Source organism: Alexandromys fortis, unplaced genomic scaffold (genome assembly GCF_014885135.2).
Source record: "Alexandromys fortis isolate MF-2015 unplaced genomic scaffold, M_Fortis_MF-2015_v1.1 scaffold_12, whole genome shotgun sequence".
In the NCBI taxonomy this organism is placed as follows: domain Eukaryota; kingdom Metazoa; phylum Chordata; class Mammalia; order Rodentia; family Cricetidae; genus Alexandromys; species Alexandromys fortis.
In genome coordinates, this window is record NW_026067937.1 from 3,726,252 (window position 1) to 3,745,745 (window position 19,494).

The window sequence follows — 19,494 nt, forward strand, 5'->3', positions numbered from 1 at the left end:
TCTATTTTTAAAAGTTCTTAGAAAAAAGTTAGAGAACAAAAAATGTAGACATTAATATAGCAGATTTAAAATATAGGCTACATGTGAAAACTTTTGCAAAAATTGTATTGTGTTTTACAAACAAGAGATCTTTCCTAGCCTGTCTGAGGAAATATAATAATAGAAGCATAAAGGCAATAAATATGTTCTTCTGATATGTAATAGTCACTAAAACTGCCCCGTGCCGTGGGTCCAGCCACGTGTGAGTGTGCACCTGAGAACTTGCTTGCATGCAGTGTCTCTCAGAGTGAACTTCTAGACAGTGACTTCAGGGTTTGGAACAGAGGGCAGATATTACTCAAGTCCTTTCATTGGTAGAACCTTGTAAATTCTTTTGACTACTTTACAAATGTATGTTATGTGTGTGTTTAATTACAAAGAAATGAATTCTAAGAAGTTCAAAATAGACTGGTAAAATCTATAAGCAAGTTAATAGATTTAGGATGTGAACAATAAATATGATAATATGAATATACTTGTTAGAATTTTTTACTGAGAACCAGAACTATGTAATGTAGTTATGTTTTTTACAGGTTTTTTATTGGATATTTGACATAACACTAAAACTGACGCTTTAAGACATTATAACGAAAAACAAGAAAAATGTCAATACTTGATACAATTTTAAAGGGAAAACTTTTTTTTAATCACTTGTTAAATTGTGGAATTTGTGAGTATAGAACTTTAGAAACTATTTTTCCCCTCGCAAATATTTTTTCCCTTGGCTTTGACTATACCAAAAATGTTATTATAGTAATAATATGTGAATTTGTGTGCTTACATTATGTGTAACTGTATGTTAATAGAATAAAAATGTACATATATATTTACTTAAATCTTTAAGGCTTAGGTTATAAATCCCAAGTAATAGTTAAAAAATCCCTTCCCTTCACTGTGCCATGTCACAAATCCAACAGGACTAATGTCTACAGCCCTCCTGCAGACACTAGATGCGGGGGAAGTGCAGGGCTCCTGCTTGACCAGAGTGCCTCTTGCTGCAGTGGAAACCTGAGACAGGATTTAGCCAATGTGGTATAGCAAGTCAGTTCTACATTTTGAGGCTCTTTCAGAGCCCTTGTAAACAGATTTAGCTCATTGGTAAAGTTAAGTAGTGGGGGGTAAAATTCCTCTACATGTAAAAGCAAATGAGATTTTAAAGAACAGAAAATAATCTCTATGAGAAATGACTTGTAGATTATCCATGTGGAAAGTAAGCCCAGCTCTTGTTAACATTTCTATAGAAACATGCATTCTGATTAAGCCAAACAAATTTTAAAAAAATAAAACTAAAAAAGTAGCCAGTTGTTTATCTGTATAGTCACAAATATTTTGTTCTTCTCTGGATTTGTCATCAGTATTTTGGTTGTTGCTGCTGCTTTACTTGCTGTGTTTATTTCACATTTTTCTTGGGGAGCCTTTCTATCTTAGACTGAATGCACCATACATGCATCTCACGTGTGAAGTCATTTCAGCCACGAGTTCCTCTCTGGAGTCGCGTCCACCTCTAGTCTGTATCCCTCAGCCAGAGTAATGAGTGAGAGGGTTCTGCCCAATGTGTTCTCAATTTCCCTTCCAAAATGGGTAAAAATGAAGCTACAGAGGGAGGGTTATGTGCAGGGCAGATGGGAAAACAGATTCATTTATAAATTTGTGGTAACTTTGCCTTGATGCTGTGGTTGGAGTTTCCAGGATTAACATACTTTCTGAAATCAAATTTTGAAAATGGAAATTTTAATATCAATTTTTTAATTTTTTCTCAATTTTACTAAGATTTTACAACTAATGTACATAATGTGCAGATATAGTAAAAATTGGGAATCTATGATAGCAATGCATGTATGACACTCGGAACATGTATAATAGGATGTATCAGGCAGCACTACTTGTGTCTTCTGGTTGTTGGTTTAGTTTGAAGAGTTTACCGCCTGGAAGAGTATGCTTTATCTACTCATTCATCCTGGACTGGTTTTGTCCAGCCAATATAGAGAAAGCCACATTTCACTTTGTCAAACCAAAAGCCTACTACCTAGCTACATTTGTATGAAATCTAACACAACATGACAGAGATAATAGCCGAGCCCTCAGTGCACATTGAACTGGTGAAAGAAATCAGGAAGGGTTTGGCAAAGATAAAACATAAAATTAATTTTGTGCTATTTTCTTTTCATTCGCATTCATACCAGGTAGACTGTGTCAAATACCTATAGTAGGAGAGCTTGTTCACACATGCAGGACAAAATAAAGACGGAAAGCTCCAGGAAACCAGCCTGCTTCAAGAAACCATTGAAGTGTGCCTGTCCCTCAGGCTTCCACATGTGTTGAGTGCTGCATTTCAGTCATGTACATATGTTACAGCATAAAGTAAGCAAGACTGCCTGTTCTAGAAGTGCCCCTGTCTGGGGGTAAGAGGACTCAATAACACACTGTAATGAAACCTGCCTTTGGGCAGCACATGCTGCAGTTCTGAATGCCCAGAAATACTTCGTAAGCACTCTAGGCTGCCTAGCAATGGGGATTTTCTAATTCTGGCGAGCTTGACAAAGTAAATACAACTCTTGAACATAAGGCAGCTCCTAATAAAAAAAAAAAAAAAAAACAATTCCCCCTTGTAAACACCTACATTTGGCCCCATTAAAAATTCTTTCTTCATACCCAGGAACCAACAGACCCTTAAATATGGGGATTCTCAAAGTAACTGGAGAGCATTTGGGAGATTTAGAACTGTCAGGATGTTTTACATCGCCACTGCCACTGAGCACTTCATACGCCATCTCAGGGCTTTGGAGAACGATGGTCTGCATACACTGCAGGCATTATACAAAGAAACACACTGGCCATTATGCTCCTGGGAGTCACTTGCTTGCAGCCAAAAGGAGACCAACGTGTGTTCATGGGTATGCTATCCAGGGTATAAACGTGTATGCTTGCCACATTTCTGGGCTGAGTACTCCCCCGGAGTTGCCAGTTCTGGAACTTAGCTAGTGGGCTAGTAAGAACATGCTTACCTAAGCTATTTTAAAAACCATCGGATTGCAAAAGTTTCTCACTTCTGTCTTTTCACATCTTAGAATTCTAGTCCATAACTAAGGGCAGCCATGCCTCCGCCAGCCCCTGAACTGCTATCATGGCTGTGCTGCTGTCCTAACAACCTCTAAGATTTCAGAATAAACCTGGGTACAAAGACACTCATTTACCCTACTAACAAGTCACTGAGTGCATGGCATCAGGTTATGGAAAGGAGCAGGCACTACTTTCAATTGTAGTGACAAAAATAAAAAAGATTTTTGCTTTTGCTACGATCAGTGCAGTGTCCATATCATATGCTTTAAAGGAAGAAAGAAATGGAGTGGAAAGAAATTCTCGTGCAATTAGCCATTTGAATGTATTTCTAAAATAATTCTTTAAGTTTAGCATTCAAATCTAAAACACATACATACACGTTTTTTTCAGAAGCCATTTTATAATTCTTTAACTTGATGGGAGGGGGCTGGAGAGATGGCTCAGCAGTTAGAAGCACTGCTCTTCCAGAGAACCCAGGTTCAATTCCCAGCACCCACATGTTAGATCACAGCTGTCTATAACTCAATTCCAGGGGATCTGACACCCTCATACCAATGCTTATAAAATAAAATAAATTGGGAGAGAGAGAGAATCTTTTCTCATTTATCCCAAGTAGAAAAGGGGCATCCTGGGTAAAGTGTTCCTGGGATACCTGTCCTAGTGACAAGCAAGATCTCCTGTCTTCCCTTTCCTGTGGCAGTAGCCACAGGCCTGGGTTTCTCCCCCATGTCCCTGCACACACTGGAACATCTGTGCTCGTTCCTGCACTGTATGCTCCAGAGTACAGACCTTGAATTAAAAAACAGCTGGGACCAGGGAAGAGGTAGCCAGAGTGAGAATCTCTGCTACACAGTTTAGGAAAGATGGATGAGAGAGTTGGGAGATAGGAAAACCCCATTTTGCCATTTAGGCAACAGGGCATAGGATCCCAGGGATGGAAATTAGGCTAGTGACTGATGACCATCCCGTGCCCTTTCCCAAGAAGCAGCAGGGTAGGGAGGGGTGCAGCAGGTGCATTGAATGGTGGGACACAGGGGTGCAGCAGGTAGTGTGGTCCAGGGGTGCAGGTTAGTGTGGTGCAGGGGTCCAGTGGGTAGTGAGGTGCAGGGGATGCAGCAGGTGGGTGCAGGGGTATTGGGGTGCAGGGGGGTGCAGTCGGTAGTGAGGTACAGGGGATACAGCAGGTGGGGTGCGGGGAGTAGTGTGGTGCAGGGATGCAGTGGGTAGTGAGGTGCAAGGGTGCAGCAGGTGGATGGGCATAAGGGGAAGGCATTTATGGTTTTTTGCTATTGTTGTTGTTTCCAACTTTAGGTAACAATTCAAGTTGTATTATTCTGTTATCTAAATGCTTTTTTTAAGCCCAGCACATTGAGAGTAAAAGAAGGGGGAATCTGGAGAAAAAGAATCTCCCTTTAGTTTGTATAAAAAGTAGAATCAATACCAAACATGATGACTCCTACCTATAAATCCCTGCTTTACGGAGGTTGAGGCAGGAAGATTGCTACAAGTATGAGGCTAGGCCGGGCTATGTAGTGTAGGCTACAAAGAGAGTCATTGTCTCAAAGAAAAAAAAGAGGAAGGGGGAAGGAAGAGAAAGGCGGGGGCGGGGGAGTCATACCAAGCAAGGCTTTTCAGAATTACCTAGTTCTCGGGATGTATGAACTAGGGAAGACAATGACTTTTCTACATCTTAATTAAAAGTTTGAGAACATGAAGATTTGAATATGTTATTACCCTGCAGTCCCAAAGATTCTAATTTCTCTTTTAAGAGAAGCAACCTGAGTAAGTTATCCCCCTACACTTGGTGCTGGAGCTTCTCCTTAGATGTGTCACCCAGAACTTAGCCCCTCCCTGAGGAGAGCAGGCAGAAGGAAGCTGGGAGTGGCAGGGAAAGACACGTGAACACTTCATTGCTGGAATGTTTCTTCTGAATCAGAAGAAAACATGATGTAAAACAGCCTTTATACACTGGTCTCTGGAAACGTCTTTCATACAATACAAATGTTTGCAGTAACTATTGTTCTCCATTATTGAATATCACAGATGACTTTGTAAGGAAATAATCAAGTCATAGAAAAATGTTTATATTACTTTTATGATCGCCTTTGCCCTTCAGAATTAAATCCAAATCATCTCTCATAATTTAGAAGCCCTACCAAATCTGCCTGCCAGCCACACTTAATAACCATTTTGCCCACTTGTCCAGAAAAGCTGCTGCCCTTCAAACATGCCAAGCTTACTCCTGCCTCATAACTTTTCAACCTTATTCTCATCACCTGGATCTTCTTTCTCCAGATCTTATAAATCCTGTCTCAAAATTAAGATCTTAGCACAGATGTACTCCTAAGGAAGATCTTCACCAATTAAAGTGGTACCCGCAGCTAGTAGTACCATGTCACCATGTTTCAGTTCCTTTCAAATATCCTTCACTGTCCACATTTGCCTTCTCTCCTATGCTGTCAATGTCTCCTTGAACTATGGAAGTATGCATTATCCCTTCTGGAGTGAGTTTCATGAATCTTGCTTATCTTGCTCAATATCTCTAATGTTTAGAGACACTCTGACACATAGAAAATTAATTGTGGATACTGAAGCCAGACTGAGTTCAGTTCATTCCAGTGTACTGAGGGTGTGGCATCACTCCTGGTCTTCTCATTGTTTTGAACTTATTTATATGCTCCATACATAGCTAGCTGCAAGGGGAGTCTGGAAATGAAGTCTTTTTATATACATATTATACACACACGTATATGCGTGTCATGTATTTAAGGGACTCAGTACTAAAGGAAACAAACAGGAGAATAGATGTTGGCAGAAAATTATCAGTCTCTATCAAATATGAACCCAAGACCATGCTTACATTCTTTCCACAAGTACCTGTTCCCTTACCCAGGGATAGGTAAACAATTCCTCCTGCTAGAAAACTCAAGATTCCTATGCCCTGGTAGCTTGTAGAAAAATTTTCCTTGAGTCTTGGGATATAGCTTAGTTGGTAGAAAGGCTTTTTTTATCATGGAAAAGTCCTGGGTTCAATCCCTCAGAATCCAGTAAAAATGGATGTGATAGAAAACACTGTAGTCCCAACACTCAGGAGGGAGAGGCAGGAGGACCAAAAGTTCAAGATCATCCTCTGCTGCTTCCCAAACTCAGACCTAGCCTGAGATACATGGGACCCTGGAGAGAGAGAGAGAGAGAGAGAGAGAGAGAGAGAGAGAGAGAGAGAGAGAGAGAGAGAGAGAGAGAGAGAGAGGTCTTTCTCGTCTATTATTCCTTCTTTAAGAAGTCATTCTTGACCAGCTGTGGGTATACACACCTTTAATCCCAGGACTTGGGGAGGCAGAGGCAGGTGGATCTCATTGAATTCAAGGCCAGCCTGGTCTAGAAAATGAGTTCCAGGACAGCCAAGACTGTTACACAGAGAAACCGTTTCCCCAAACACACACACACACACACACACACACACAAACGAAGTCATTCCTTTACCCATTTTAAATATCTCTACATGAAATTGCCATTGAAAGATGTGCTTCTTTAGGTTTGAGGACTGAGTCACTTTCGGGGTTGAATAACTATAGGCTTCTGACCAGGTTTGTTGTTTTTTTGGCAATCCAATTCCATCAAGGTCTTAGAACAACAGTTCTGAATATGTGGATTGCAACCCTTTTGAAAATCAAACATTTTCACAGGAGTCACCTAATAACATCAGAAAATACAGATATTTATTTTTAATTGATTTTTATTGAGCTCTACATTTTTCTCTGCTCCCCTCCCTGTCTCTCCCCTCCCCTTCAACCCTCCCCCCAAGATTCCCATGCTCCCAATTTACTCAGGAGATCTTGTTTTTATCTACTTCTCATGTAGATTAGATCTATGTATGTCTCTTAGTGTCCTTATTGTTGTCTAAGTTCTCTGGGATTGTGGTTTGTAGGTTGGTTTTCTTTGCTTTAAAAACCACTTATGAGAAAGTACATGTGATAACTGTCTTTCTGTGTCTGGGTTACCTCACTCAAAATGATGTTTTCTAAAGCTCCATCCATTTTCCTGCAAAAAACTCAAGATGTCTTTTTTTTTCTGCTGTGTAGTACTTCATTGTGTAAATATAACACATTTTCTTTATCCATTCTCCAGTAGAGGGGCATTTAGGTTGTTTCCAGGTTCTGGCTATGACAAACAAAGCTGCTATGAACATAGTTGAGCACATGTCCTTGTGGCACGATTGAGCATCCTTTGGATGGTATTACTGTATCTTGAGGAAGGTTGTTTCCTAATTTTCTGAGAAATCGCCACATTGACATCCAAAGGGGATGTACCAGCTTGCATTCCCACCAGCAATGCAGAAGTGTTCTTTTTACCCCACATTTTCTCCAGCATAAGTTGTCATTGGTGATTTGATCTTGGCCATTCTTACAGGTGTAAGGTGGTATCTCAGAGTTGTTTTGATATACATTTCCTTAGGTGTCTTTTAGCCATTTTAGATTCCTCTTTTGAGAGTTCTCTCTTTAGGTCTGTACTTTATTTTTTTATTGGATTATTTGTTGTTTTAATGACCAATTTCTTGAGTTCTTTGTATATTTTGGAGATCAGACCTCTGTCTGATGTAGGGTTAGTGAAGATCTTTTCCCATTCTATAGGCTGCCGTTTTGTCTGGTTGACCATGTCCTTTGCTTTACAGAAGCTTTTCATTTTCAGGAGGTCCCATTTATTAATTTTTTCTCTCAGTGTCTATGCTGCTGGGGTTATATTTAGAAAGTGGTCTCCTGTGCCAACGCATTCAAGTGTACTTCCCTCTTTCTCCTCTGTAAGGTTCAGTGTAGCTGGCTTTATGTTGAGGTCTTTGATCCATTTGAACTTGAGTTTTGTGCATGGTGATAGATATGGGTCTATTTTCATTCTTCTACATGTTGATATCCAGTTATGCCAGCACCATTTGTTAAATATGCTTTTTCCATTTGATTTTTTTTTTTGCTTCTTTGTCAAAAATCACGTGTTCAAAGGTGTGTGGATTAATATCCAGGTCTTTGATTCAGTTCCATTGGTCCTCCTGTCTGTTTTTATGCTATTACCAGGCTGTTTTCAGTACTATAGCTCAGTAGTAGAATTTGAAGTCAGGGATTGTGATGCCTCCAGAAGTTCTTTTATTGTACAGGACTGTTTTGGCTATCCTGTGTTTTTTGCTTTTTCATATGAAGTTGAGTACCATTCTTTCGAAGTCTGTAATTTTGATGGGCATTGCATTGAATCTGTAACATAGATATTTATATTGTGTTCATAACAGTAGCAAAATTACTGTTGTGAAGTAGCTATGAAAATAATTTTATGGTTAGGGCTCACAACAACTTGAGGAACTATATTCAAGGGTTACAGCATGACGGAGGTTGAGAACCACTGCCTTAGAATGTTCCCGACCCATTTGCTTCCCCTCAGTTCCATGTGCAAGTTATTCCTGCCAGAGTTTGTTTCTTTGCATGAAACAGATATTGCCTAATTATTTTATGCAGAAAGATGTTCTATAACAGAACATTGGGCGTGGATGAAAAAATTGGAGAACTAGAGGGCATTGCCACCAAACTGGACTCCAAGAGGACAGGAAGGGGAGGAGCTGGGCGTCCCCTACTGAAGCTACTGACTGGACACACAGCCCTTTGGCCACAGCCTTGGGACTAGTAAGTCCCACTTGCCACTGCAACTGCTTCTTGACCCTCAGGAGGCAGCTAGCTGGACACTTAAACACTGGTCCAACCTCCACTCCCACAAAGGCTTCTCGATGCTTAGGAAGCCAGTGTCTAGTCGCTGAACGCTGATGCCAGAACAATCATCTCTGCATCGGTGCCTGCCAATTGCAGTAGTTAACACAGCAGGAAATCTGCTCCTGCTTCCCTTCCACCTTCTAAACCTAGTACACAGATGCATCGAGTTGGATAACCCTCGTCCACATCTTTCCAGACCCTGCTATGAGGAGGAAACACCAGAAGGCAGTTTGAGTGGCTACCAAGTGCCTACTCTACGACTTGAGTCTTATTTTTTGAGATCTCTTTCATTTTAGAAGTAGCTACCTGGGTACCACATGAAATAATAGGCTTGACTGAAATAAGCACCCCTGACCTGACCGTTTTCTAGCTATGTTCTTAGTGAAGATCTTTTAGAAGGTTCAGGGGCACAGACATCTTTGGCAAATGTTGCCACCCCAGTTCATAGGCACAAGAACGTCCAGGTATTTTCAGACTAGCAAGGCCCTGAATTATCAAGCCTTTGGTTAAGACTGTGAGGTCTAGGCAGCATACCTCCTTTAATAGAACCATAGTCCCTTCTTGCTAGTGCCCTCATTCTAGCATGAGTTCATCTCTCTATAAAATGGCAAGAGTTAACCAGTATTCTAAATTTATTCAGCATTTCATGGTGAGCCACTGGTTGGAGGTATAAGGTTTGCCTTCCAGGTTATCACAGATATAATAAGAACAACAATCACAAACTCATCTCTGACCTCCCTGCCCACCTTCCAACCACTAAGTCAAAGAATATGTGTATCACAGAACTTGGGTATCACAAGCTGATCTCTGGCATCCCTGCCCACCTCCCAACCAATCAATCAAAATGTATGTATATCACAGAACTTGGGTATTACTGGTGTCATTTCCCAAGATCTATATTAACAGGGCGGAGGTTATGCTATTGTTCCAGTGATCCAGTGAGGGTGTCTTGGATAATGCAAAGTCTTTTTCTCTCACATAGACCAGGTTGAGTGACCCAAGCTCCTAGACTCATTCTGTGATTTTGTTTTGTTCCTGTTAGCCCATAGCGACTCCATGTCTACTGCTTCAGCACCTGCCCTTAAGTCTGTATGTCAGCAAGTGAGAAGAAGGAAGTTAGGTCTGTCCTGAACACTTGTGCAGAGCCTGGAGCGAGAATGCAAAGAAGGGACAATATTATTATTTTAGAGCATTTTAAAGTTGTCAAGCCATTAAATAATGTGTCTCTTCTTTCTTTCAAAAAAAAAAAAAAAAAAACTTGTGCTCTCTCTCCTTCTGCTCCTGATTTGGACCTTGAGATTTCAGACCGGTGCTCCATTGTGGGTCTCTGTCTCCTTTCATTGCCTGATGAAGGTTAATATTCAGAGGGTGCCTATATGATTTTCTTTGGGTTCTCCTTCTTAGTGGGGAAGAGACAGAAATCTTTAATAAATAAATTAATTAATTAATTAAAAAAAACTTGTCTTGAAATTTAGGATCAGAGTTCTGAGAACATGAAACAGAGAGAATTGCTCTACAGGCCACCTTCTTTGTCTTCTACAAATTTCTCTTATATACTTGTGCATACCTAGCTTGACATCCACGACATCCGTACTGCCCACTAACAGCCATGCCTTTGCTACTCCAGGAACTTCAAATTATGCACACATGCAGCACAGTGCACTCATGAGTGGACAAACATGAACACAAGAATTGTACAGGCTTTATAGCCATCTGGACAGGCAATTCAGAGTTTCTGTGCCTCAAGAAGATATTCAACAAAGAAAGACAGAGGATTTTTAATCATTTTTGGTGGAGGGGGAGGCGGGAGACAGAATCTCATGTAATCCAGGCTGACCTCTAACTCTGTAAGTAGCCAAGGACAGCCTTGAACTACTTACTGTGTCTGCTTTAAGAGTCCTGGAATTATAGACATGTGCCAGCACTAGCCATGAGGTTGACACGGACTCTAGATGCACACTTCATTAGTCCCCTAATTACCCAGTCCATGGGAAAGAGTCTGGCCAGAGGAGAGGTAGACAGGGCCCTCTTGGTGAGGTTTGCTTACTGAGAGGGAGGGGAAGGAGTCAGTGCCTACTCCCTTTACAAAACCTCATCCAAACACTAACTGTGGCATCTCTGCCCAAGATATAGTGACCAAGATGCAGTCACTCAGCTTCATCTTTTAGCAAAGGAAGCTGGGAAATGCAGCCTTTATTCAAGGAGGCCATGTTCCCTTCTAGGGTTCAAGGATTCTTTACTTTCTAAAGAGATTAGATCCTGGGAGTAAGCTAGCAGTCTCTGCCACAGGCACATGCCTTTTCACAAATCACACTTCTGTTTAGACAAGCAAGTTCTTCACAGTCTGCTTTCAGAGAGGTGGGAGCAGATTTGGAGGCAAGACAATACTGTCAGTTATAATTGACGGTCAAAATAATTGCACACCTGAGCATTTTTCAATGGGCAGCCAGTGTGCAGTGTTCCAGCTCTGAGATGTTGTCTAATTTCAGATCAGTCAGGAGAAACCAAAACCAAATGAATTTCTTAATTCAAAGAATAGTGTAAAATTATGACACTAATTGAATTTTACTCTTAAACCCTGAGAATAAATTGGACCTTAAGAAAATAAAAAAATAATAATAATCCCAAAACCTCACCATGTATAGTAGCCTATTTTCCAAAAGTACTCAGCCACTACCAAATGAGCACTTGCAAATCCAAAAAGAAAAAAGTGGGGGTAGGGGAAGTTGTTTCTGGCATTGTTTCCTCTGGCCGGGGTGGATATGAAGATGGTGTAAAATTCATGAAAAATTAGGCAGAAGTATACCATACTGTAATATTTTAACCAAATGTAGAAGACTTGCAATATAACGTTATGTTATAATAATGTAATCATTATTGAATAATATAAATGTAAAAGTATAAAAATATAATAACTAGAGGTTAGTGAAATTGATTAGTTGGGAAGAGCACTTACCTACCTTGCAAGCATATGAACCTGAATTCATATCCCAAGCAGCTACCTAAAAACCCAAACATGACTGTATATGCCTGTACCTCAGCACTGGGGAACAGAAGCAAGCAGATCCCAAAGCTTGCTGGCTATCCAGACCAGTCAAACTGGCAAGTTTCTAGTTCAGTGAGAAAGACAAAACAAGATGGGAGTAATAGAAGACACCTACTCTCCTGCTCTGGCTGCTCCATGCACACACCCATACACTCACATGCTTGCACCATACACGTATACCAAACCCCACACACAATAATAACAATGTCATTATAGAATAGCATGAGACACTGGCATTCTTAATAGCTGAAACAACAGTCGGAAACCCTGTAATATTGAGGAATGTATCAAACCTACTCCATCCTCTTCCCTGTGCCTCTATTAGGAAATTCATCACTGAGAAAAGGGAAGTCTCCCTACAAGACAGAACAAGAAAATAGTGCTTTAGCCTCCTCCATCTAGGCTCCTGGGGATAATCAGATGTGTGCTTTGTTGGTCAGAAAATAAAAGTAGAGCCCCAAGCAGTGAGCCGTGGTTCACTGCAGCTATGAGTTCCTGGATGCTGATGGTTTTGTTAATGCAGCCTTTCTTTTAACTGTCACATAGTACTGATTGTTTCCCAGTATGCATTTGTTCTTCCTTCATTAGTAATCAACTTAATCAACCCTTTTACATACTTTTAAACTCAAAGTCTCTTTTGCAGCTCAGTCTGTCCGTGTCTAAATTTGGGTTGTGAGTAGAAATGACATGGCCAACTTCCAGGTCCTGTCTTCTTGGACACATTTCCCCCCACCCCCACTCAGCATCAGTCTTGGAGCCAGAAGTGGATTCCCTTATTTAAAAGGCAGACCAATCTTTTGTGCTCGGAATTGCCTACTTCTGAAAGTAAAGTGGAGAATAAATGCACTTCTACCTTTTAAGAAAATATATTTACCTTTGTGTATGTGTGTGTGTGTACATGCACGTGTTTGTGTGTATACCTAAAGAGGCCAGGAGCATCAGATCCCCTGGACCTAGAGATACAGGAGGTTGTGAGTGGTGACGTTTCTACTTTTTAAAGCCACTCTTACTTAGTACAAGAATACTTCTGTTGTGGCTCCTTAGCCTGTACTCTAATTCTTTGCATCACACAGAGCATGATTACAGAAACCAGCAAGCTCTCTGCACGTGAGGGCACCACAGAGTTGAGACTCTGCAAGGGAGTGGGATGGATGCTTGCTGCTCATTTGTTTCCTCCCCTCTGTGTGAAGAAGGAAAAATAACTATTAAAACCCAGGTAGAGGAGCTTCATGTTCCGACATTTCCTTTATTTGCCATTTTGGCAGCAGTGAAGACATGTGCAAAAGACAGATTTTTAAAATGAGGTGGATCCTAAATTGCCTTCTGTTATTACTTACTTTTCCATTGCTATAATCAAACACTATAGCCAAGAAAGCAAGAGTTTGGTTGGGCTTCTGGTTCCAGAGTGCTGGAATCTGTCCATGATGGCAGGGAAACAGAACAGCGAACTGCAGGTGTGGCAGCTGGAGAGACAAACTAGTAGGTTGTAGTCATAACAAAGAGTTCCACATAGTCCAGAATGGAATATAGCAAAGGTTTATTTATTTGGGGATAAACCCACAGTAAGGGTAGCAATCCACAGTCCTCTGTGTGCACTGGGAACTGGAACAGAAAAGTTCCAGTCATCCAGCAGAAAAGATGACCATGCAGGTCTGCATTTATAGTACATGAGACCACACCCAACGTGGGCAGATATCGTAAAGGCTATTGGCTAAAGGAGTTCCCACACAATAGGTAAGGCATTTACTTTCAAAACCTGCTTTCAGTGGCACACTTCCTACAGCAAGGCTGCCACATAAACCTCCCTGAATAGCACCACCAACTGGGAATCAAGTGTTAAAATGCTCAAGACTATGGGAAGCATTTCTCGTTCAAACCACCATACCTTTGTAATACAACCATACACCTTGACACTGGCCTAGAAGCCAGGCAGGGAATTGTGGGTGCAACTTCCTTTATGTTTCTTGGCAGAGCCACAAGGGGGGGGGGCGGGAGATGATATATACTAAACACTGAGGTTCTGCTTATGTCCTGAGACCAGTAACTAAATTGTTATCATTTATAGCTATGTATAGTGAGCTATACTTCTAGACGCACTTCCTGGCCCCCTAAACTCACTTGTTTCTATCATGTTTTACTACAAATATCTTTCTAAGCTCCCTGAAATCTACTTTTTTAACCAAAGGAGGTTTAACTATGTTAGTATAGTAATGATGGTTCACAAAGTGTCTGTACATGTCATCTGATCTCCATGGCAGTCTTGTGAGGGGACAGTTGTTTCTTTGTGTGGATGAGCACATTGAGCTTTGACAAATAATTGGCTTATGGGAGGTCGCCCTGAAAGTGAAGGACAAAGGCAGGAATCTCACTGTTACTCCACCTCCATGCCCAGTGCTCTTTCCCCATGACGTCTGCTTTGTCTCTGGCAGAGCCCTGGACCCAAAAAAATCAGCCAAAGTGACAGATTTTTAGGTAGGAGACCAACATAGGACTCTTTGGATATGAACCAGTTTTCATTCAATTTGTTATGTTTAAAAGAAAGTGAAAATATATTGAAAACTCTTCTGAGAGGCTAGAGAAATGGCTCAGTGGTTAAGAACTCTGACTGTTTTTCCAGAGGACCCAGGTTCAATTCCCAGCAACCATATGGGAGATCAAAACTGTCTGAAAATCCAGTTTCAGGGAATCTGACATCTTCACACGGATTCACATAAAATAAAGTTAAATAAATCCTAAAAAAAAAAATTAAAAAAAGAAAACTCTTCTGAAAGATTAATGTTCCGTGGTTCTGAGCAACACAGACTGGCTTTCCGGGAACATGAGGAAGCTGTGAAGATGCCAACGAGTGCCTGCCCAGCTGCTGAGGGTGGAATGCTCTCCATCAGCGGTCTTCAGAAAAGAGACAGTGCCTGGTGCTTTTTTTTTTTTTTTTGGCAAAATATAAACATATAAAGTGATTGGAACTACTTTAGTGGGGATTTACTTTCAGTTTGCCTCAAATCCAGGTGTAATCTCCATTGATTAGTTTGACCCTTCTGTTTGGGAACTGTGGGTACTGAGCACGGATTGGCAGGTGGGGGGGGGAGAATTAGTTAGGGAACCGTTAAGACAGGAAATATTACTCTATGTGTCTAAAAGACCAGTTTGTTACTGTCCCAGAAGGGACAGATAGTGGCTAAGCCCAGCACAATGGAGAGGCAGGCCTTGGGGAAGAGCTCCAAGTCCCATCCTCCTTGGGAAGACCTGAAGCCACAGAGCAATCAGCTCTGCTGCTGGGGTCTACCCTGGGCTTTCTGTGGAATGCAGATGCCTTTGGCAGATGCTCTAAACCTGCCAGGGCATTTTAGTAGGCTGTTCCCTTCCATCCAGTAGTGGCAGAAGGGAGTCCATTGATCATATCAGATCCCTCCCTGAAAATCCCCCAATTTCCTGTAGGAATCATTGGCGTTCCTATTTTCCCATACCTCTATTCATACAGATCTGGTACTAAGACAAAATCTAGGCTGCCAGCCAGCCAGATACGCAACCCCTGCCTCATCTGCAATCTTTCCCTCTCCAAATCTAAGGAAACAAAATCAGATGGAAAAAATATTCAGCTCAGGATAAAAGATCCATTTTTGATTTGGCCTTTGCTCAGGTATGAAGAGAGATGAATCCTCTGGTTGGGTTTATAACGTGGAGAATCATTTATTTCATGCATTTGCCATATTCATTGTTATTTAAACTGTTTCTCAGCGAAATTTCAACATCTAAAAGTTTATTTACACTGCAGCCTTGCAGTTTATCTTAAAGAAGGTCACCATGTGGTAGACTTTCTCAGAAGACAGATGTGGGCTGCAGCGGCACCTGAGCGTTTACATGTCAAGTGTGTGCAGGCTGTGGAAGCCTCAGAGGAGAGCTCCCCAACACAGCTGGCAAGGCTGGGACCTGAGCTCCTCTCTTGCTGCTCATATCACACTGATGCGGCACACAGGGGAAGCTAGGAAAGAAAGAGCCAAACACTCTGCTCAAGAATTTACATTGCATGGTGACCACATTCGAGGAATCAACAAAAGCAAGCAAAACCACACAGAGGCACAGATTTCCCGGCCCTCTTTTGGCGTTTTCAGAGGACAAAATCTACAAGCAGCTTTCCAGTAAAGCATTTGCCTAGGAATAATTCCTCATATTATCCCCAAATTTTTATGATCAGAAGTAGCACATAAATAATATGTGACTTTTCTTCAAAGCCATTCAACCCAAAAGATCTCCAAACATGTCACATGTCACTTTTTTCCCAGGGATGGCATTTAGCCAGTTGGCTCACTCATTGCCTAGATAAGAGAAGGGGGTGCTTAGGCAGTCACTAAGCAAATAGTTGAGGCCCTAAAATATTTTTTATTTTGCTGGTCCTAACTAACTGCACTTGCTTTCCGGCTTAGATTGTGCATGCAGGCTAGACCTTCAAATCCACCTTGCCTTGTAGTACTCCCACTGTTGGGCAGATCTCATTCTCCTTGTCAGAACCGAGGCCATCACTTAAGAGCCCACTCAAGTTCCATCTCTGTAAAGCGTTCTCCTCCACTCTACCTTTCTTGTATCCAAACCTAAAAAGTTCACTGTGAGGGTGATTTGTGCACTTGCCTTATTCATGTCAGTGGGTTATCGGAGACAAGGTGTGTGGAAGGTGTTTTGCTCGCTGCAGAATGCCTTGTAGATTCTGTTTGCTGCATTGGCTCCATAGGCCACTCACCATTTGGGAGGTTCCAGTATTGTGCATGCACATGTGCACAGGCATGTGCACACGCATGCACACAAATGCTAACATTCTGTAAGTTTCGGATAACTCAGGTATAATTAAAGATCTCTTTCCCCCTGCTTCTCCTATGGTCGGTGACTGTTAACACTGCAGAGACGCCTGTAGCCTCAGACCTGGGAGCCATGCTTCCTTTTATCCTGCTCTCATTTCTGCTGAAATCCTCTGTGGAACACACTAGAGTACAAAGAACTGAAGGGGTTATTTGGGAACAAATAGGTCTCACCTGAGATTCAAGAAACAGTTGCTTACTAAGCTAAGCGGCAGGCTGAGTGCCAGGGTGAAATGAGGGGTTCCGTGTGAACGTCCCAGGGTTTCCTGACCTCTTCACCTGCCCGACATCTTTGTTGAGCATGCATCTGTACAGCAGTGTCTTTCGTCTGAAATGCGTTTGTATTTGAGACAGATCAAGGAAGAACCTTTCATAAATTATCTTAAATGTCTTTAAATATCTTGAGTATTTACCCACAGCTTGTGTTTACGTGACAACAAGGAAGTCTTTCATCGGGAAAGCCTCCAGCAGGAGCATATGCTCCTGGGCAAACATTTTGACAAAAAACGGTCCTAGCCTTTTTTTTCTCATTGAAGAGAGTTTTCCAAATGAAGGTCCCAGCCAGGTTGTCTATGAAAGATCACTATCCTATCCTGTCTTGCCTGTGGCCCTGCCCTCCTATTTTGTGCCTCACCCAACAGGGAGAATCATGTCATCACTCCTGGAGGAGTGGTTCTAAATCCCCTGCAGATCCCAAAATCTATGCATGCAAAAGCCCATCCTACACATGGCATAGTACACATATCCACCTGTAGACTTTAAATGACCTAAAAATTACGGTAAGACATAATACAGTGAGAATGCCATGTGAATAGATGTTTTGCTATATTGCATAGAATAATAATGATATAAAAAGTCTCTATGGTCTACAAGAGCTAATTCCAGGACAGGAACCAAAAAGCTACGGAGAAACCCTGTCTCGAAAAATCAAAAAAAAAAAAAAAAAATAAAAAAAAAAGTCTCTATGTATTCAATGCAGATCATTTCTTTTTGACTATTTTCCAGTCATGCTTGTTAATGTGAGATCCACTGATCAGAAAAGTCAGCTCCTTCCTTAAATTTTGTTTTGGTTTGCTTTGGGTTTTTTGTTTGTTGGTTGCTTTTTGTTTTTTGTGTTTTTTTGACAGGCTCTCACTATGTAGCCCTGGCTTGAAACCCTCATTTTGGAGATCAGGTCAAACTCACACTAGAGATCCATCTACCACTACCTCCCAACCAAATTTTGGAGTGAGTGAGTGAGTGTGTATGTGAGTGTGTGTGTGTCAGAGAGAGAAAATTGTATATTCCTGTCTGTCTTTTGGAGCATGTGAGACAGGGTTTCTCTCTGTAGCCCTGGCTGGTCTGGAACTAGCTCTGTAGACCAGCTGTCCTTGAACTCAAAGATTCACCTGCCTTTACTTTGTAAGTGCTCCCGTTAAACGTGGGTGCCACCATCCCTAGCTTATATTCCTTTCAAAATAACAACATTCTTTTTAAAACTGTTTCTTTTTCTAACCACAGTAACTTCTGCAGTTCTGGCAGGGGAAAGGGGTATCTGCTTAAGTCACCTTGGATCTGGGGAGAGATGAAGCCAGGAGTGGGGTATTCAATGCCAAGCTATACTTCTGAAAGTCTACTTCAGCGTTGTGCATTGAGGCAAATGTAGTGAATGCTGTGGCTAGCTCACCTGTGCCTCTGAGAGCTCTGCTGCCCAGTAGCCTTTTCCTCACTATGCCAATGCTTCTGTGAAAACTGGAGTCCCTAGAAAAAGTATAGTCATGAAATAAAGCCATCAGGTCAACTTATACACAAAGAGGAGCAGGCATCAATGGGAATCCACCATTCCTGAAAAGCTTAGTTGATTAAAAAGCATTTTAGGACCCTGGCAAAAACAGAACCAGAAAAAAAAAACAGTAGCTTATGATATTTTTTCAATTTGTACGTTTGCGTGTTTTCATTCCCACCTAAGAAAGAAAAATCTCACTAGGTTTAGTTTGGGACTCCGAGGTGAGCCCACTGAGAACCCTGTCCAGTTTCTAACCGTGGCTGTGATTGGTGGAAACTGAGTAAGAGTGGGTTGTGACGCCGAGGGGCTGCGCCTGAGGAACTGTTTGAGCAGAGGTTTCATATGCACGAGGAGATGCTTATCAACAGAGCATAATATTGTATTCTGAAGTGTGTGGGGAAAGCAAACTTACTTTCTCTTCTTTCTTCTCTCACAATGCACCGCAGCGGCTGCATTTGCCTCCAGACTTGTCAGACACAGTGAGCCGTTCGCGCAAACAGGATCTGGCAGAAGCCGCCAAGCAGCGGGGCGCAGGCTGTGGCATGATGGCCGGAGGCGGGAAGCACCTGGACTTCTAGGGAATCCTCCTTAGTAACTGCATGCGGAATTACCTGACGCCTAATTATGATTGCAAATAGCTTATGTAAATATTTTTCTTAATGATTTGACCCTCCAGTCTTTCAAAAACACGGGAATACAAAATGGAGCCACCATTCATCAGTTTGGATTGTTTCACTGTTTATTTTTTCCACCGATTTTTGTACAAAAATAATACAGTAGAAATACTGTCATTTGACATTTAGCTGCTGTTGTGTATTTTAAAAATTTAAAAATACTAAATTCATTTTTAAATAAACACCCCCCCCAAAAAAAAAAAACTCAAACCTGGTGTGCTTTAGAATCGTCCCTGGTTTACGTGGACTGTAGCAAGGGGTGATGGTAATATGCGTGCTGCAGCCCATAGATACAGAACGGGAATTCAAGCCGTGG

The 19,494-nt window shown here is 41.6% G+C and overlaps 1 protein-coding gene across 2 annotated transcripts in view; it reads left to right on the plus strand.

The window, feature by feature from the left end:
- Window positions 1-19,494, plus strand: part of Elp4 (elongator acetyltransferase complex subunit 4) — a 224,769-nt gene that overhangs the window by 194,900 nt on the left and 10,375 nt on the right. The window contains exon 10 of one of the 2 annotated variants that reach the window (XM_050147154.1): window positions 18,951-19,382. The exons of the other annotated variant lie outside the window; for it this stretch is intronic. Within the exon in view, the coding sequence (XP_050003111.1) occupies window positions 18,951-19,082 (132 nt within the window). The 3' untranslated portion in view covers window positions 19,083-19,382. Of the gene's footprint in view, window positions 1-18,950; window positions 19,383-19,494 lie in introns of those variants that run through there. 2 annotated transcript variants of the gene reach the window in all.